At 42.0% G+C, this 20,945-nt stretch overlaps 2 protein-coding genes across 10 annotated transcripts in view; one reads left to right on the plus strand and one right to left on the minus strand.

The window, feature by feature from the left end:
- The first annotated feature begins 822 nt into the window (after positions 1-822).
- prkab2 (protein kinase, AMP-activated, beta 2 non-catalytic subunit) lies at positions 823-11,752 on the plus strand. The gene is made up of 8 exons (XM_084412671.1): positions 823-937; positions 1,554-1,724; positions 1,935-2,092; positions 2,182-2,275; positions 3,073-3,187; positions 3,354-3,487; positions 10,190-10,258; positions 10,331-11,752. The coding sequence occupies exons 2-8, from the start codon at positions 1,575-1,577 to the stop codon at positions 10,406-10,408; spliced, it is 798 nt and encodes a 265-aa protein (XP_084268797.1). The 5' UTR covers positions 823-937; positions 1,554-1,574; the 3' UTR covers positions 10,409-11,752.
- Positions 11,753-11,803: 51 nt separating this feature from the next.
- Positions 11,804-20,945, minus strand: part of LOC311292852 (myomegalin) — a 95,812-nt gene continuing 86,670 nt past the window's right edge. For 5 of the 9 annotated variants that reach the window (XM_084412669.1, XM_084412670.1, XM_084412663.1 and 2 more), the window contains 7 exons: positions 17,683-17,772; positions 17,154-17,347; positions 16,944-17,087; positions 16,712-16,850; positions 15,608-15,654; positions 15,423-15,483; positions 11,804-13,440 (listed from right to left, as the gene is read on the minus strand). In XM_084412669.1, the coding sequence (XP_084268795.1) occupies positions 13,310-13,440; positions 15,423-15,483; positions 15,608-15,654; positions 16,712-16,850; positions 16,944-17,087; positions 17,154-17,347; positions 17,683-17,772 (806 nt within the window). In that variant the 3' untranslated portion in view covers positions 11,804-13,309. The remainder of the gene's footprint in view (positions 13,441-15,422; positions 15,484-15,607; positions 15,655-16,711; positions 16,851-16,943; positions 17,088-17,153; positions 17,348-17,682; positions 17,773-20,945) is intronic. The other 4 variants (XM_084412666.1, XM_084412664.1, XM_084412668.1 and 1 more) reach the window with 2 other exon arrangements.

Here is a 20,945-nt window from a genome sequence, read left to right on the forward strand (position 1 = left end):
ATATACTGAATATTCAGTACCAGACAAGTAAACTCCACCCGCTGGAACAGTTTCTTACAGTAAGAAACTGCCGCGTCTCAAAACGTGTGCATGCTAGAAATAGAACCGACGCCTATTTTTCATGCGACACGCAAGCGTGTTGAAGCGTTTCCAGGCAAAATAGAATAGGAAAAGATGTTTATATGTCATTTTGACACAAATACATATTAATAAATGATATTTTGATGTTTGAAAGCATTTTTTTACAGTCTATGTTTGAAAGTCTCTAGGTTTACACCTATGCATGTAGGCATACAGTGCCCAGTGTTGGTGAATGGTCACGTGATCCGCGGTTTCAGTCGTTTTAATGTGGACGGAGATCAATTCTAAAACGCTGGTGTGGACGGAGATCGTATTCGTTTTAATTCTCCGTTTCTAAACGAAAACGCAGTAGTGTGGACGGGGCCTTATACCAGCACTAATATATTTTTCATATGTTTAAAAAAAATAAAAAAAATATTTTGCATTTTACCTCTAATATTTACTAGTGTAGATTTTACTAAACCTGGCATTATGTAGGCTACTATGAATATTTTTTTGGCTAATAATATATTTTCAAACAATGGTTTGACTGTATGCTTTCAAAGAAGGAAATTCCAAAATTGTTATATGAATTTTTGAACAAATTTAATTTCAATTATTCATATTTGCTCAGTGAGAAAGAACGGGGTTAGTTTTAGTTTAGGTGGCGCGTATTCTACGCCATTGGTGAATGTGTGTGTCTAAATGTCTAAGTAACTATTTGTAAACAAAAATAAACTAAAGAACTTGAAGACGCGTTTCGTAATCCAGACATGTTTTGTACTCCTCGGCTCGCCGTAGCTGTCAGGTTGCAGTATGTTGTTAAAGTTCAGTCGTTCGCAGCATTGGAAATAATATTCATTCTTATTCTTCTACGGTAATGATCGCACTGTTTTACATTTTACTTCACAGCAAACGCTTTAATACATGCAGTGTGTTCCGATTCAGACACTTTTTGATCTGACGGAAACTATGAATCTATAGCATGCTAACAGCTAGCCTATCAATAACATTTCACATATGCAAACTAAAATAGTATCTAAATATAACCTAACATACTCATATTTTAAGCGTTTAACAGCGTTAATCTTGCGTTTATAATGTTGTGTCCTGTGTTTGTTTTTAGTAAATAGATGTTCGGTGACATTTCATGCGTTTTAGTGTCTAATCTTCATTTCGGAGTGTTTTTGACTTCCAAGTCGAGTTTTGTTTGTGAAATAACCAATGCAGCATATACTCATACTTTACCAGCTCAGTATTGAAAAATTTGATCAAATATAAAGTTAATGAGATATAAGAAATGGCTGTTAATAAAAGTGTAAATATTATACATCAGAGAATGTTTAAATGTGATGCAGGAAGTGAATTCATGAGCATGAGTTATTCATTTCTTGCTGTCGATGTGAAGGAGTTTTCAGAAACAATGTATTTATGCGTGTTTGCAGTTACATTACTGACCTCAGTTCGTAATGTTGGTTTGTGTGTTTCTGTAGTGAAGCTGCTTGTAGAGCATCATGGGAAACACCAGTGAGCGCGTGTCTGACCGGCACGGGGCGAAGGCCCAGCGCTCAGACAGCGGAGGACACAAAGACCTGGAGCCCGGGAAAATGATGGACAGCACAGACGACCCCAATATTTTCAACACACACGGGCCAGAATCTAAAGTAAGCCAGAACACACAGTGACATCAAGTCATTTTACAAACACACAGAATTCCGGCTTGAAGCTTAAAGGGCTCATATACATGTGATCAGTGTTCCTGAACTTTATTAGTGCTCAGTTAAACAGAGCAGAGCGTTTAAATATAAAGAGTAAGCAGATGTTCTTGCACGACCTGGTGTGTGTCAGAGCACTGAATCATACATGTTCTTCAGGCCGCGGGAGAGAAGGACTTCGCCCCAGATTTAGAGGATATGGTGAAGACGAGTTCTCAGGCTCGACCCACTGTGATCCGCTGGGCTGGAGGAGGGAGAGAGGTTTACATCACCGGCTCCTTCAACAACTGGAGCTGCAAGATCCCGCTCAATAAAAGGTGGATGTGCGCAAAGCGTCGAGATGAACAGAAGCTCGCTCATTGTTATTTCATGAATTTTCCAACCTTTTTTCTCTGTGTTTTTGAAGCCATAATGATTTTGTAGCCATCTTGGACCTGCCTGAGGGCGAACATCAGTACAAGTTCTTCGTTGATGGCCAGTGGCTTCATGACCCGTCTGAGGTGATTATATCTGCAATTAACCCGCCGTCACATGACTTATGAACATAGCTTCTGTCTTAGTTAGGGACACTTAATATTTAACAATATTATTGATCTCCTGCACTGACACCATTATATGAGAACTGAACTGAGCTGGACGATGACATCACAGTTTTCTCCAGAGCGGCTGTCTGTATAAATTAACTAAATAATTAACTTTTTTACAACAAAAATGAACCATCACTGAACTTCCTTAAGCTCGACTGTGACGCTATTTCCTTCTAGAAACAAACTTTGTTGCATTATTTTCCTGTTATCTCTGTAAAGCTGCTTTGAAACAATCAGTATTGTAAAAAGCGCTGTATAAATAAAGGTGACTTGTTCGTATCAGCACTATACAAACTAACGTCAAGACATGATGTCAGTTATGGAGGTTAAAGGTGTAAAATCACAAGAGAACTTACAAGTATTGCATCATCTGTACTGAAAACAGGCAAACGTTCCATGAACAAAAAGGCATTAATGAGATTTAGGGTTAGGCATTTGGAAACGAGAGACAGAGAGAGAGAGAGACAGAGAGAGAGAGAGAGACAGAGAGAGAGAGAGACAGAGAGAGAGAAAGACAGAGAGAGAGAGAGACAGAGAGAGAGAGAGAGAGATTTTTCTGCTAAACAAAAGATGTTGTTCATGCTTCTTTTTCATCCCTTGTGTGTCATGATCTACGTATGATTCTACAGAAGAAAAAGTCACGCAGGTTTGGAGTTTAATGATGGCCGAATCCATTTCTTTAAATTGAAATGCATGTGTTTTCTCTTCAGCCGGTTGTCACCAGTCAGTTGGGCACCATTAACAATCTGATCCATGTGAAGAAGTCAGATTTCGAGGTGTTTGACGCACTGCAGGTGGACTCTCTGGAGTGCTCCGACACGTCAGGTACGAGCCAGAGTCAGAGTCAGTGCGATTATAGTAACATCACACTAATGCACATGTGAATATAACATCATAATCATAGACGCCTCTCAGAAAAGCTGTTTCAATAGATAAGACCCAGCGTAGCGTCATTTGTTAATGTGATGTGTGTGTGTGTGTGTGTGTGTAGATCTGTCCAGTTCTCCACCTGGGCCGTACAGTCAGGAGGTGTACATGTTCAAACCCGAGGAACGCTTCAAAGCTCCACCTAACCTGCCTCCACACCTTCTGCAAGTCATACTCAACAAGGACACCAACATCTCTGTGAGAATCCTCTCCGTCTGACTAACATGACTGTTTTATTTCAGATATTACCAAAACGTCAGGAGAATTTTTTTTTTTTATATTGTTAAAAAATTAACAATATAAAGTAAAAATAAACATTTAACAAGAGTTTTAGTTTTCTCTGTCTGTAATTCAATTCAAATTCAAAAGAGCTATTTATGACGTGACAGAAGTGTTACAAAAGAGTAAAGGTTGAACAGAGGAGAGCCATTAAACACTAAACCATTGTACCTTAATATAACAGCTTCGAAATCATTTCGATGGTAAATTAACTCGTAGTTAGGCCGAATCATCCCGATAGCAAAGGATGATCACGAGAATCACGACTTGCTTTACGGCACGACGTCACACATATCAACAACAGATGAAGAGCCTGTATGGAAGACACCAGCACGCATTTCAGACGTGGATGATGGCCGAGTCGACGAAGAAAAGGAAGAGAGCGCGGTCGGAAGAGTGCAGAGACGGCTCTGCGTGAGTGGTGTTTTACAACAGTAACGTTAAATACAAGTATCTACAGCGACTCCAGGGGGCGCTGTTTGAGAAAAACAGAAACTGCAATAGTGTGCCTTTAAAGAGGCTATATGCAACTTTTTCCCCAAAATAAACGTAACAATAGCCTTTTTATTTGACCATTTATGACTCAAACATCTCCTGATGAGCATACTGACACCTTGTCAGCTCACAGTGGGTGCACCTATAAGCCTGTATCCTATTTTACCTATTTTCTGTCGGGTCGGATTTTTCGCGCGCTGTCTGCGGATGTGACGTCAAGCGCGTTCATGTTAAACGTTTCAGATCACTCTGCCACCACCGCTAGCCAGCAAACAAACTTAGTTTCTCAAACAATATATGTATTTGACTGTTCTTACCTCTGTAAACATAATGTTGACTTCTTTGCAGCGGATGACTTGTGAAGTGTGCACGTACGAGAGCAAGCAGAAAGGAAGAGCAGTTCCGTTTTTTGGCCACAGGTGTCAGTCGCGAGTTTAAATTTCAGAAAATCGCATGTAGCCTCTTTAAAGGGGACATGACATTGATTTTTCAATTATTTTAATATTCCTTGTTTAATAAAAACATATATACCCTAACCCTAACCATTCTGAGCCTCTGTCTGAAATTATCAGTTTTTAATGCGCAGCTCCTTTAAGGCTTGCCAGTAAACGCCCAGTTATGATTGGCTAACGTCATACCGCATAGGAAACGGTATCAACGCCCACTCACTATTGAAAACCTGATCCATATAAAACCTTGATTTACTGTCGAAGCATTATGAAATAATTTACTACATCTTGTGACGCATCTGCTGTCAGATCAATACAGTCGCTGCTTCATCTTTCAACAAAAGTTTATGTCACAGTCATATGCTCCGAACAAACATATAATCCTCCAACGCAATCCAGGATGCCACTAAAATAAAGCATCTGTGTTATATTTCAAGACCGCCTACATTTCTCTACCCTGGCACCTTTAAAGAGCTGATATAATTATAAAGAGGGCCTACATCAGGGGTGCCCAATCCTGCTCCTGCTGATCGACTGTCCTGCACAGTTCATCTCCAACCCTAATCAAACACACCTGCCTTTAATTTTCAAGTGATCCTGAAGACCTCAATTGGTTGCTTCAGGTGTGTTTGATTAGGGTTGGAGATGAACTGTGCAGGACAGTCGATCGGCAGGAGCAGGATTGGGCACCCCTGACCTACATTAAACAAAAATGACACCACTGTGTTAACAAATACAACTTTTGATTTCAATAATGTAGGCTATTAGTAGCCTAAATGTTAAAATTAACATTAACAATGCTGTAGAAGTGCAGTTTATTAATAGTAAATGTTAACTAATGTAGCTAACTAGAGTTTAATAAATGGAACATTATTGTAAAGTGTTACCGATTTGTTATAGACCGATTCAGACGTCTCGTCAGTTCATTGTTGGACAGATGGACAGTTGTTTTAACCATTCATTAAAGTGAGTCAGTTCAAAGGAGTCATTAAAAAAAGAAAAAAGAGAAAAAAAGAGATCCCGGCCGGTCTTGGAACCCGAAACAGGAAAAGTGTAACATTTTATATCAAATTTTAAAACCTATTTAGTCAGAAACTTCATCCAATGTCATTCATTTGATGAATGCTCAAGTCCGATTTTATATGTCCTCGAGTCCGAGTCCAAGTCAAGTCACGTGTCCAGACAATTAGAGTCTCGAGTCAGACACGCGTCCAGAGAATAGAGTGTCGAGTCGGACACGCGTCCAGAGAATAGTCTCGAGTCGGACACGCGTCCAGAGAATAGAGAGTCGAGTCGGACACGCGTCCAGAGAATAGAGTCTCGAGTCGGACACGCGTCCAGAGAATAGAGAGTCGAGTCGGACACGCGTCCAGAGAATAGAGAGTAGAGTCGGACACGCGTCCAGAGAATAGAGTGTCGAGTCGGACACGCGTCCAGAGAATAGAGTCTCGAGTCGGACACGCGTCCAGAGAATAGAGTGTCGAGTCGGACACGCGTCCAGAGAATAGAGAGTCGAGACGGACACGCGTCCAGAGAATAGAGTCTCGAGTCGGACACGCGTCCAGAGAATAGAGTCTCGAGTCGGACACGCGTCCAGAGAATAGAGAGTCGAGACGGACACGCGTCCAGAGAATAGAGTCTCGAGTCGGACACGCGTCCAGAGAATAGAGTGTCGAGTCGGACACGCGTCCAGAGAATAGAGAGTCGAGTCGGACACGCGTCCAGAGAATAGAGTCTCGAGTCGGACACGCGTCCAGAGAATAGAGTCTCGAGTCGGACACGCGTCCAGAGAATAGAGAGTCGAGTCGGACACGCGTCCAGAGAATAGAGAGTAGAGTCGGACACGCGTCCAGAGAATAGAGTGTCGAGTCGGACACGCGTCCAGAGAATAGAGAGCAGGGTGGCCGCGGGTCCTTAAAAAGTCTTAAAATGTCTTAAATAAAGTTTTCCTAATAAAAGGCCTTAAAAAGTATTAAAATGTCTTAAATTCAGATTCGATAGGTCTTAAATATTTCTGGTCACGTTACCGCTAAAATGTCTCCAGTCTGACGAACCTAATGTCCGTCAAATAACCAGTGAAGCATCAAATTCGCGTCTATTCGCGTCTTTGCATTGACTTTGTATGTAATCTACTCGCGCAAACAATTAAATTCGCGTTTGGTGTGAACACACCATAAGAGACGCCGGCGCGACCACAACAGTGCCCAACATCAAATGGCAAACGTATAATGCAAGCGGAACGAAACTGCTCGTTATCGTGTGGTTGAAGGACCGTTTATCAGTTTGGACCAGTGCAGCGCGAGCCGATCGTGATCATGCGACACTGTTACTACACAGCGCTAATAAGAGATACAGTAAAGAAAGCATTTGAATTCGCCACAGAACTGACAGAAGTAATAACATCGCTGCGAGATCTAGTGAGAAACATTCATATGTCTCCGTTATTAACGGATCAAAAGCGTTGACATGGAAACCAGGAAGAAACATTGTGCCATGAATGAACTATCAGTGTTCACAGATCAGCAACATTCACCATGGATTTACTGTAGTAACACTAACTGCAACCATAGAAGTTTGGCAGGAATAGTAGGCTATAATGCCTTCAAGTAACATTACGTCGGTTTTATTTTGACATTATGAATACAATTGCTGCCCTCAAATGTTAATCTGAACTAAAATAATCCTTTGTTTATAACTACTACAATATGACATTTCATTTTTTCCAAGGAGCTGTTTTGTTTTATATGCTCCTAAGAAGAGTCAATTATAGCTCTAGAATTGCTCAAAGTAAAAAAAAAATCATACTTTATGATGTTAGTTTTAATATAAAAAAGAATAAAAAATTTAAATCAAGGAAATTTCTCTGGCATTTATTTCTTTATGCTGTATCAAAAACGTACCGAACCGAACCGAACCATGACACAAGTGTATCCTATCGAACTGAACCGTGAATTTTGTGAACCGTTACACCCCTAATATATACGCATGTAATATAATGTGTATTTCCATCACAGGTTTGGTCTTAAATTTCATTCAAAGTGGCATTAAAAAGGTCTTAAAAAGTCTTAAATTTAACTTGTTCATATCTGTAGACACCCTGGAGAGTCGAGTCGGACACGCGTCCAGAGAATAGAGAGTCGAGTCGGACACGCGTCCAGAGAATAGAGTCTCGAGTCGGACACGCGTCCAGAGAATAGAGTCTCGAGTCGGACACGCGTCCAGAGAATAGAGAGTCGAGTCGGACACGCGTCCAGAGAATAGAGTGTCGAGTCGGACACGCGTCCAGAGAATAGAGTCTCGAGTCGGACACGCGTCCAGAGAATAGAGAGTCGAGTCGGACACGCGTCCAGAGAATAGAGAGTCGAGTCGGACACGCGTCCAGAGAATAGAGTGTCGAGTCGGACACGCGTCCAGAGAATAGAGAGTCGAGTCGGACACGCGTCCAGAGAATAGAGTCTCGAGTCGGACACGCGTCCAGAGAATAGAGTGTCGAGTCGGACACGCGTCCAGAGAATAGAGTGTCGAGTCGGACACGCGTCCAGAGAATAGAGAGTCGAGTCGGACACGCGTCCAGAGAATAGAGAGTCGAGTCGGACACGCGTCCAGAGAATAGAGTGTCGAGTCGGACACGCGTCCAGAGAATAGAGTCTCGAGTCGGACACGCGTCCAGAGAATAGAGTGTCGAGTCGGACACGCGTCCAGAGAATAGAGTGTCGAGTCGGACACGCGTCCAGAGAATAGAGAGTCGAATCGGACACGCGTCCAGAGAATAGAGTGTCGAGTCGGACACGCGTCCAGAGAATAGAGAGTCGAGTCGGACACGCGTCCAGAGAATAGAGTCTCGAGTCGGACACGCGTCCAGAGAATAGAGTCTCGAGTCGGACACGCGTCCAGAGATAGAGTGTCGAGTCGGACACGCGTCCAGAGAATAGAGTCTCGAGTCGGACACGCGTCCAGAGAATAGAGTGTCGAGTCGGACACGCGTCCAGAGAATAGAGTGTCGAGTCGGACACGCGTCCAGAGAATAGAGTGTCGAGTCGGACACGCGTCCAGAGAATAGAGTGTCGAGTCGGACACGCGTCCAGAGAATAGAGTGTCGAGTCGGACACGCGTCCAGAGAATAGAGAGTCGAGTCGGACACGCGTCCAGAGAATAGAGTGTCGAGTCGGACACGCGTCCAGAGAATAGAGTCTCGAGTCGGACACGCGTCCAGAGAATAGAGTCTCGAGTCGGACACGCGTCCAGAGAATAGAGTGTCGAGTCGGACACGCGTCCAGAGAATAGAGTCTCGAGTCGGACACGCGTCCAGAGAATAGAGTCTCGAGTCGGACACGCGTCCAGAGAATAGAGTGTCGAGTCGGACACGCGTCCAGAGAATAGAGTGTCGAGTCGGACACGCGTCCAGAGAATAGAGTGTCGAGTCGGACACGCGTCCAGAGAATAGAGTGTCGAGTCGGACACGCGTCCAGAGAATAGAGTGTCGAGTCGGACACGCGTCCAGAGAATAGAGTGTCGAGTCGGACACGCGTCCAGAGAATAGAGTCTCGAGTCGGACACGCGTCCAGAGAATAGAGTGTCGAGTCGGACACGCGTCCAGAGAATAGAGTGTCGAGTCGGACACGCGTCCAGAGAATAGAGAGTCGAGACGGACACGCGTCCAGAGAATAGAGAGTCGAGTCGGACACGCGTCCAGAGAATAGAGAGTCGAGACGGACACGCGTCCATAGAATAGAGTCTCGAGTCGGACACGCGTCCAGAGAATAGAGTGTCGAGTCGGACACGCGTCCAGAGAATAGAGAGTCGAGACGGACACGCGTCCAGAGAATAGAGTCTCGAGTCGGACACGCGTCCAGAGAATAGAGTCTCGAGTCGGACACGCGTCCAGAGAATAGAGAGTCGAGACGGACACGCGTCCAGAGAATAGAGTCTCGAGTCGGACACGCGTCCAGAGAATAGAGTGTCGAGTCGGACACGCGTCCAGAGAATAGAGAGTCGAGTCGGACACGCGTCCAGAGAATAGAGTGTCGAGTCGGTTAGGGTTAGGGTTAGGGTTCTAGATCTGCTGTAAAGCCTAAACCATCTCTGTTACTGTAATCTCCTATAATCACTGTAAAGCTGCTGTGAAACTGTCTATACTGTTAAAGCACTGTATAAATGAAGACGACTTGACTTAATGTCTAACTACTGGTCGATGTCTTGCTCTGGAGGCGGGCATATGCAAATGTATCTGCTCATGTGACGTCACAGGTCAGAATTAGCTGTTTTTGGAGCTTGATTATTAAATGCTCCCTTTAAAGCTCTGAGACTTCCTGGATGATTTAATAGTACAAAACATCTTATATGTCAAAAGATCAAAGTAAATTTTATTTCTTATGTCATGACCCCTTTAATAAAATAAGAAATGGCCAGTTCAAACAGAATACTTTTTTGCAATCTACTACACTGCTTTTCCATTTCTGTGCAAACGTAAATCTTTTGCAGTGTCTCACACATGAGTGTCAATTTAAACTTTTTTTCATTCCTGCATCTCGCTGTTTTAAATGCAAAACATCAGTCCATGGCAGTCCAGTAAGTTAAATGATTGTCTTTTTGTGTGTTGATCCTTTGGTTTGGCATGAGGGTGTCTGTCCTGAGGATGAATGGTTTAGTTTTTAACAGTGTGTTTTGTGTGTTTCAGTGTGATCCTGCCTTGCTGCCAGAACCCAACCATGTGATGCTGAATCATCTGTACGCGCTCTCGATAAAGGTACATTATACACCTGCTATCAAACATACTCTCATATAATGGTCAATAATTGACAGTTTTTTTCTGTCTCAGGATGGTGTGATGGTTCTCAGTGCAACTCACCGTTATAAGAAGAAATATGTGACGTCTCTTCTGTACAAGCCTATTTAATGAGCTCTGGATGCACTTCATCTACGGTCTGAGATTGCACTATTAACCCGCGATACGTACAGCGGATCTGTCAGCTTGAGACTTCAACAGTAGTGTGTGTGTGAGCATGTCTTTTATCTCCTGTCATCACAGGGACATCTGAGCTTCTGATGTGTGTCGTCTTAGGTTCGGCATTTTGCGATTGCAATCTTGATGGCCAGATTTTTTTCTGTCCAAAGCGCTTTATGAAATTCTGTCAAACAGGATTCATACATTTGAAAACTGCAAAACACACAGGGAGTTTATAATCAAAAGCGAGTTTTAGCACAGATGAACATTTGAATGCAATGTTTCATTCTAAGCTTTTATAGTCATAATTCATTTTTTAAACCGAGTGAAAGAGTTGTTTATGTGTCGTTTTCAGAGCGAAAGGAAGTTTCAGCCACAGTGGCGTTTAGTTTTTGCTCCTAACAGAAAACCTTTCGCTTCATCGTCACTGATGGATGAGCTTTGAGCAGAGTTACTATGTCATGATTTCAACAATAGAAAACTTTAGGAGTGGACTGAACAGATAAAAACAGTTACAGCGGCGTCACAGAATGTCACTAACAGATTTTGAACTGTGTGAGTTTGTGGAGTTTTACTGCATGTGGTTTTAATTTCACCTTGATGCTGTACAGACGAGCACTTTATCTGTGTTTCACTGTGACAGACAAACAAGCTTTCTTTGTTTTATCGAGCAGGAATGTATTTTTGCATCTGTTAAATGTTATTTATGTGATACACAGACACTATATTGGCCAAAAGGATGTGGACCCCCAATATGAGCCGGTTGTTCCAGTGGGGTTCAGCGTATCTGCGGGCGTTATTGTTGTGCTGGAATAGAAATAAAGTTTTACGTGTAATTTTAAGATTCGATTTTGCTAGAATTGACCCACGTTAATTAAGAATTGGGCGTCTACATACGATTGGCCATATAATGTACATGTTTGTCTTTAAATACTTATAGTGTGAAATGGTTGGTTTTATTATTTCTGGCCATCATCAATATTGAATGTTGAAACAGAAATGTGATTTGTGATCTTATCAGGACCCACCCCTAACTATTTTATTTTATGTTGATGAGGATGGTGTAGTGTTTCCAATCACTCCAAAGATAATAACGTGTAAGTGTGATATCCCAAAGGAAAGATGCTCAAAATATGATTTTCATGAGGAAACAGCAACATCACAGAGGGAAAATCCACTAACTTGAACTTTCTTCTTTTATCATATGTACTGATAAGTCATGTGTAAACTATGCATTATAGATAATGGGTGTGTTGCCTTCAAAAATAATAAAGGAAACCATTCTGGTTGATTTGATCCAGTTTCTTTGCTTTCATTTAAAAAATTAAAAAACAAGCAAAATGAAAATAAATGCATTTCTATCGTTTATTCATGATTAAATTCCAAAAGCAGCTTTCATAATTCATGGCACATATTCAGCAGCTTCAGACACAGAGTTTGATTGGCTCGTGCGTCGGCAATCTTTTGTTACATTACACAATCAGTAACTATGGCAACAAATGAGCCTTCGAGCACTATATATACATATTATACAGATTTAGAACCAACATAAATATGCTGCTTATTTTTCTCTCCAACTGAATTCAAGTCTCTTTTTCCTTTCCTTCCCTTCCCCTTTGGTAGTTAATCCAAAATGTTGAAAGTATCACTTCAATACTTTTCATTTGTGGTTCTGAATAAAGTGATACTGCGATGTGCTCACAAGGCCATTTAAGACTATTGCATTTCTCACTGAAGAGGCTGTTTAAAGGCAAAGCAACATTCACTTACAAGCTTATGTTTTCATCCTTTGCAAGAGATTTGAGGCAAGGCAACTGCAATATTTTAGGCAACTTCTACAGTTTATAAATTGGTGTAATGTACACAGTAATCGCATCTATATGATGCCTCACGTCATGATCAAATGGCTATTGCACAGCTACCCATCTTTTGAAGATCTGCATATTCTATAGCAAATGACTATATTTAACCACACTGCAAAATTAAAACAACATGAAGGCATATATTATGTACAGTTCTCAAAGAAATTTTACAGCACAAATCTAAGAGCAGTAAAGAAGCGCCTGATTGTGATCGTGACATCAGCGGCGCTGGTCCCACCAATCCTCTGCCAAAGTTTGCCATCTCTAGTTCAGAAATCTTCAACACTGTCATTGATCATATTCGCACAAATCAGTCAACTTATTTGAACTTTATATAATTTTTTTCAGTTGCAAGAAATCACAACTTTTCATTTGTCCTCTTAAACAACCCATTTATTCAGTCGTGAATAAAGTTTGTATATCTATGGCGTTCATACAAAGGTGTTCAAACAGAGCTAGTGAAGCTAGTTTAAACTCAGAAGTCTTAAGGCAAAATGAGGGAAACGAACCATGCAAACTTTGGCATGTTTGGTGAGCATGCATGCTCAGGTGTTTTATTTTTAATCGACCTCCATCATGCAAATACTAAACACAGCATTCCATTTCAGTCAGTAGCACTGCAGAATGATGACAATAACAACTATCATAATAACCCTAACAGTGGCACAATATATGACAATGTCAAGCAGAATGTGACTGAGTGAAAACACATGCTTCAGTGTCACAGGTGACGGACTGTTACGTGTTATTGCCAAAAATCCCTGAGATACTCAAGGGGATTCTGAGGCAGTCTCTTTATATCTGTTTATATCTCACAAAGTCAAGAGTTTTTCCTCTCTGTCTCGTGGCAGAAGATAAATACTGTAAAATTCTTTTCACAAACACTGAATTAATAGGCATGTGGATTTTAACAGCCCACAGTCAAAGGATATTACACAAAAGAACTTGGCAAGAAAAGCGTAAGGCGTGTGAGTTAGCAGTGTCGGCTGGTTTAGCGGGAGACGCTGAGCTGAAGAAACTCCCTGACACGCTTCTGGGCCGGCTGTTGCAGACTGGCTGTTTCCATGCGGATCTCAGGACACGCAGGGCTCACGCGAGCCCGAGCACAAGAGGAGGCTTTACCTGGAGAGCAGAGTCAGAGACCGTAAATCACCTTATAATCAATCGTGTTGATTATCAGAATAACATCAGGGTGAGTTGAGCTGCATTCCAGAGGATAACACTCTCACACACACACAGTCACTCACACACACACACACACACACACACACACACACACACACACACACACATGGATTTTTAGGCTGCATAAACTGGGTCAGCCGGAACCGGGAACACTTCCTATAACACCCGATGTACTCGTTACATCATAAGAAGAATGGCGTCAACGCTAATTATAGTCTTTCTGCTTATTCCGAGGTTTACTGTAGTCAGCCGGATCCAGGCCGTATCCAGATCAGATGGAGGACCTGCGCTTACACGACCACAACACTTCCCTGAAGTGTCAGCAGAGATCGTGTCAACTAGACTCTCCCCTGTGAAGGCCTCATCGACCCGTCATCGACCAGACGGCCATCCAGCCGGATCCAGCATCGGCTCTGATCCTCAACAAACTCGTCTCCATACCGGTGTGACTCCGATCTTCAACCAGAGGAACTGGATGATATTCTGAATGTTCCAATCCAATCTGACACTCACACACACACACAGTCACACTCACACTCACTCACTCACACACACACACACACACACACACACACTCGCACTCGCACACACACACACACACACACACACACACACACACACTCGCACTCGCACACACACACACACACACACACACACACACACACACACACACACACACACACACACACACACACACACTTGCACTCGCACACACACACACACACACGCACGCACACACACACACACACACACGCACGCACACACACGCACACATACACACACACACAGCTAATTTGTCTGTTAGCACAAGCTGTTGTGTTCGATGATGCACCGAAATTTTAGCAACCAAAAATATTTGGGCAAAAATGTTTGGTTTCAGCTGAAATTGGTTTCAGTTTTGGAGGGTTGAAACCATTAACTGAAACATTGACGTTTTATTAGTGTTTCTATAATGGTGTGTTTTGACTGTGTTAAGCATCTATTTCATGCCACAACATGGATAAACTACAACATGTAAGCATTGTGACGCAAGGACTGGATTGACAATATTGATTTCTCATATTTAATCAATCTTCATTTTGATGCACGAGATCTGTTTTCCATTTGAACAAAACTTCACTAAATATTATCTCTAGCTCCTGCCATCCAATAATCTTTGTGTTTGATACTTCTGATATGAAACAAAGTCTCAGCTCTCAAATTCAGTTTCATCAGTGAATTCAGTCAATGAATGTGTGTTTGTGTGTGTTTAATGTGTGTGACAGATGAACTGATCATCTCTTCCTCTTTACTACTAGTTACAGCAGCAAATAAACATCAATGAACATCAGAAGGAAAGTTGAAAGATACAGAACAACTTCCTGAAATCCATCATGTCTCATGTAATCCATCAATCAGTGTTTCAACCGCCAAAAGACGTCAATCATGTGAGAATAATGTCATGTAACGTCACATTCACGTCAAACATCTCCATATTCAGCTAGAAAAATAACTCTAGAGGAGAGCGTTCTGATAAATATATATTTTACATATTTATTAGATTTATTATTGTATATGTTTTATTGTTATTGTATGTATTATTGAATAAATCTATCATGAAAATAAATTGGAGTATAAACTGAATTATATAATTTAAAAGTTAATATAAAAACTGCCTAATGTTCAATTTCTATGGTATAAAACTAAAGTTTTTGAGCATTGATGATAAAATGTAAATAATTATTTTAAAAAAATCATTTCGGGGCATCACTAGTTGTGTTTTATGGTGCAATGGGAGTGAGCAGCACGTATGATAATATCTCTTTCACATTTCTAATCATGAGTAACTCAAACAACCACGTGATCCAACCCATGATGCAACACGACTGATCTCAAATAATCAAGCAACACGACTGACATGCACACTGCACAACACTGACCGTTACCATGGCAAAGGGAGGAAGAGGAGGAGCTTAGAGAGGAAATCCTGAGTTCATTCTTCTGGAAACACTCGGAGAAAATGAGAGAAATGGAGGAAAGACAGAATAAAGACAGAAGGAGTTGGAGATTCAAGATGAGGGACGAACACAAGACAAACAGCACTGAACACAAACCCAACACTCACCTCTAGATTCGCTCGAGCTTTCTTCAGCACGTCTCGAGTCCGGGACACTGTAAGACAGATGCGTTTGTTAAAGCTCTGATGACATCACCCAAACACAAAACCTCAAACTATTGAAACAAATCAAACGTGATCTGGTTGCCAGCCAGAGCTTCTGACTGGAGAGTGTTCAAAACTATCAAAGAGTATAAAGCTCGACAGAAATAAAGGCTTGTTCACATGCTGAGAATAACTGCAGGATTCAATCGAGTGTTTTTATGAACATACTGGTACGGTTTCAGATAGGGCTGTGCAATCCGAGCAACTTCATTTTCGATTTCGGATTCTAGCAATTAAGATAAAATGATTGTGTCGCATTCTGTTTTGCAATTATTCTCTCGTTTTGTCATTTGTTATAAATCCAGTGCATTTTTCTTTCCTTCACTGCAGTGCGCTTTTGTTCCTCCAAAACTTAATGTCCAAATCAGGGAATGTGATTGTCATAAAATACAGTCCACTGTTGCTAAACTGTGGATTAAAAATAATCACAGAACTTGCGTTGTTCGGCAGATGTTTTCTGACGTTTTCTCTGCAGAAAAGCGAAGTATGCTTTTGGGCATCAGGCGTCAATATGTCAACATTCATGTAAGCACGGTCGTTTCAAGAGAAAATCATTCACTGCGTTTGACTAAACTTTACTTGCTTTAATAAGATCTTTGTACATTTAATTCATACAGTAAAGACTATTGCGCTGTATTGTATGTCACATTCATGTCTGTGGAAGGGCATCACTGGCCTGAATACTACTGGTTAGACTGAAAAAAACTAAGCACTTTATTTCATTTGAATCTTTGCTCTATTGCTTCAATTTGTCAAAATTGGTAATGAGAATTTGTATCATTATTTCTAGCAAAATATACTTAAATCATGATATGAGTCATTTTCTTTCATGATGACAATATATATCATGATCTAAGATTTTGGTCATGTTAGGGTTAAATAAAAAGAATTTCAATATTGACCAAAAGAATCATGATCATGGTTTTTGCTATAATCGAGCAGCCCTAGTTTCTGATTTGTTAGAGTTTCAGCAACTGGGTAAAAACTGACGCACTGAACTGGACTCACGCTGGTTGACGATGAAGGTCTCCATGCTTTCTTTGGTTCTGCTGGTGGAGCGCAAACGTGTGATGGTTCCCTGGAGAACCTCCTCCTGCTGGGCGATCCGCAGACGCAGAAACTGGATCTCCTCACGCATCGACTGCTCCTGAGAGGAAAACAGCAGCACCATAAACATATATGTGGCCTTTCATTTTTTAGGACTCAGTAAATGTTGAGCAAATGCTGCAGAAGTTCGAACCCTCTGAAGGAGATGGACGGGCCCGTCGCTGCTCGGCAGAGCCGCACGCCAGAACATCTTCAGCAGAGAGACGGCCTCGTCCAGAATCTGGTGCAAGGTCTTGGTGTCCGAGAGCAGCGTCTTCACCGTGCTGTAATCCAGAGCCTGTGAGAGACACACACATGAGATCTGATTCTGACAGCTTGATCTGTCAGCAGGTCTGAGCTTCACCTTCTCCATCAGAGCCGAGTCGAGACTCTCGGTCAGGGCCGCCTCCATCCGCTGGACCAGAACCCGGGCCTCCAGAACCTGCTGCTGCAGAGACCCGTGATCATCCACGTGGCCAACCGCGTGACGCCCGTTACTGTGGGCGAACGACCCGTCTGGAGCTTCTCCTTCCAGATCCGCATGAGGCTCCAGCGAGTCTGCGGAGAACACAGATTTGACTTCTTCTCTTTGACCTATTAACTACAATTAAACATTAGTCAAACAAAACCATTAATAACTGGTTCTCAACCAGAAGTACTTCAGCAGGTTCCAGGAGGTAGTTGGAAAGTTTATCTGTGACCGCTGACAGAACTGTTCATACTTAAACAAGACAAACAAGCTCAAGTTCTCAATAAAGGGAGATTAGCAGTTAAATTACATTTTAATTCCATTCAAAGCTATTTGAAGGGCCTCCTTTTCAGCCACAATGAAAAGTAAGTACAGTGACATCAACATCGCAGCTGCAGTTCATGGTTAGCACACACACACACACCGTTAGTCTCCTCCATCTCTGAGTATGGCGAGTACAGAGGCCCGGCTGGAAACGGACCCACATCTCTGACAGGAGGAGAAGGAGACGGATCTGTGGAACATGGCAGAGTGGTTAGTACAAAACACACACACACACTCACTCACACACACACACACAAAACCATCACGTCCATCACACGCAAAGTTTATTGGCAAAATGGTTCTTTACAAAGATAACAGCAGCTACAAACAGGTTTTTAAAGATAATGCTCAATATTTTCAAGCATGATCTTAGTGTGTAACTGGTTCTACTCGACCCACTCCGAGCGAGATTCGAATCATGGTCTCCGGCGTGGGAGGTGGCCGCTCTAACAAGGAGGATAAAGACCACTACCATCAGCCGCTAGAGCGGCTCGAGATCAGGGGAGTGAGGTTTACACTCCTCCTTTTTGGCTTACGAGAACATCAGACCATTGGCTGCTGATTGATTGCTCCTGACTGCCTTGCTGCTGGTTTGTGTCTGTAAGCTCCATATAGGGTTATGATGATTGATATTCATTCATTGCTATATAGGAGAGGAAGAATTTTCTAAACTCGTTAAATCATCTCAATCGACAACATGTATGTTAGACCCAATACCGACTAAGCTACTTGAAAGAGATGCTTCCAGAGGTCATAGATCCTCTTCTTAATATCATTAATTCATCTTTGTCATTAGGATACGTACCAAAAACTTTTAAGCTGGCTATGATTAAACTGCTTGTTAAAAAAACACATCTTGATCGTACAGAATTAGTCAATTACAGGCCGATCTCGAATCTACCTTTTCTGTCAAAGATACTAGAAAAGGTGGTATCTTCACAACTATGTTCCTTTTTAGAAAGAAATGATATCTGGAGGATTTCCAGTCAGGATTTAGACCGTACCATAGTACTGAGACTGTTCTCATTAGAGTCACAAATTATTTGCTCTTATCAGCCGATCGTGGTTGTATCTCTCTATTAGTGTTACTCGATCTTAGTGCTGCATTTGACACTATTGACCACAACATTCTTTTAAATAGACTTGAAAATTATGTTGGCATTAGTGGAATTGCATTAGCATGATTTAAATCATACTTATCTGACCGTTATCAGTTTGTAGCAGTAAATTAAGAGATGTCTCATCGATCACAAGTTCAGTATGGCGTACCACAAGGCTCAGTACTAGGACCGCTGCTGTTCACTCTGTACATGCTACCCTTGGGAGATATCATTAGGAAGCACGGCATTAGTTTTCACTGTTATGCTGATGATACTCAGCTCTATATTTATTCACACCCTGACGAACCTTACCAATTCACAAAATTAACGGAATGCATAGCTGATATAAAAAATTTAATGACTAGTAATTTCCTACTACTTAATTCTGAAAAAAACGTCCTCACGTAATAATCTAGAATACTGTCTAACACTTGATGGCTGCTCTGTCAAGTCCTCGTCGTCGGTTAGGAACCTGGGTGTGCTCTTTGATACCAATCTTTCATTTGAAAATCACGTGTCTAGTATCTGTAAAACCGCATTTTTCCATCTTTCATTTCAATGAAAAATGCAGAACAATCAGTTAATACGTTCATGACCTCAAGGCTAGATTACTGTAATGTAGAGACCTGCACGGGTTCGGGTACCCGCGGGTACCCGACGGGTGACCCGCAAATTTTGCTCAAACGGGTGAGAAATATCCAACTGTGTCGGATACGGGTGCGGGTTGGGTCGGACACGGAGGAAACACGGGTTTAAACACGGGTTTAAAACAATCACGTGCAAACGTAAAAATATATATGCATATTTTTAGGAACACACTTACAAAAATATGCCTGTATTTCAAGTTGATAAAATAATTTAAAATCCACATCAGTTTATTTGTGCCCACGCCCTCTCAGGAGTCTGTCTCTATACCTACTTTCACTTTAAAAAAAAAAACGTCATAACCGCGCGCGCGATCTGCTTGCAGTCGGCGAGATGGATGCTGAAGAGTTGGAGAAAAGAATAGCTAGGACTAGGAGATTGTAAAGTTGTCGACAATACGTTATCAAAAATCAAGTCCATTGTGTGGGAGAAATTTGGAGATATCTGAAGAAAACAATATTGTGCAAGGATTTGCTGCATGCATTTTCGTGTTGGATTGCCGCAAATGTGGATTCATCGCCGAGGAAGCACGCAGTAAGCAGTTCTATCGAACAGTATTTTTCACATTTACTGTTAAATATGTGTTGTGTGCAGGCAGGGCGTGTTTGAACCCAAAATTGTCAGATGTAAGCTAGACAAAATTGCGTGGCAGATAGTGTTGTTGTAGCCGTGTCTGTTATTAGGCTACTCGAGTTTTGTGGTAACGTTGGCTATGTTCTTCATGTACCGGCCGTTTGACAGATTCTGCTGAAGTTGTCCTTGTGTTAATGGTTGTGTAATAACTTCTGTATGACCGGGCAATAAACATTTTTGTAAGTGTGTCTATAATGTGATAGTCTAAACTGATTTTATTTCGGGTGCGGGTCGGGTGTCGGTTCTATTTTAAGCGGGTCGGGTCGGGTGCGGATTTGAATTAGTGCTGCTGTCGGAAAACGGGTCGGATTCGGTTTTAAGCACTGCGGGTACGGGCGGGTGCGGATTTAAAAAATTGGACCCGTGCAGGACTCTGCTGTAATGCTCTACTGGGTGGTTGCCCTGCACGCTTAATAAACAAACTACAGCTGGTCCAAAACGCAGCAGCTCGAGTTCTTACCAGAACCAGGAAGTATGACCATATTAGCCCGGTTCTGTCAACACTGCATTGGCTCCCTATTAAACATCGTATACATTTTTAAATATTGCTGATAACTTACAATGCACTAAATGGTTTAGCTCCGCAGTACTTCAGTGAGCTCAAGTTATAGTCCTTCACGTCTATTGCGATCTCAAAATTCCGGCCAGTTGATAATACCTAGAATATCAAAATCGACTGCTGGCGATAGATCCTTCTCCTATTTAGCACCAAAACTTTGGAACAGTCTTCCTAACATTGTCCGGGAAGCAGACACACTCTGTCAGTTCAAAGCTAGATTAAAGACACATCTCTTTGACCTAGCATACACATAACACATTATAGACTTCTATAATTCAATGTTAGGCTGCATAGATTAGGTCAGCCGGAACCGGGAACACTTCCCATAAATCCTGATGTACTCTTTACATCATAAGAAGGATGGCGTCTACGCTAATATTAGTCTCTCTGTTTATCTGAGGTTTACCGCAGTCCGCCGGATCCAGG

The sequence above is a fragment of the Rutilus rutilus genome (genome assembly GCF_951802725.1).
Source record: "Rutilus rutilus genome assembly, chromosome: 6".
Taxonomy (NCBI): domain Eukaryota; kingdom Metazoa; phylum Chordata; class Actinopteri; order Cypriniformes; family Leuciscidae; genus Rutilus; species Rutilus rutilus.

What these genes read in the sequence shown, in the direction of transcription:
- prkab2 (XM_084412671.1), top strand. Translation starts at nt 1,575, where the DNA reads ATGGGAAACACCAGTGAGCGCGTGTCTGACCGGCACGGGGCGAAGGCC. An exon ending in AAGATCCCGCTCAATAAAAG is followed by an intron (nt 2,093 to 2,181) that starts GTGGATGTGCGC and finishes GTGTTTTTGAAG; the next exon opens with CCATAATGATTTTGTAGCCA. An exon ending in GGCTTCATGACCCGTCTGAG is followed by an intron (nt 2,276 to 3,072) that starts GTGATTATATCT and finishes TTTTCTCTTCAG; the next exon opens with CCGGTTGTCACCAGTCAGTT.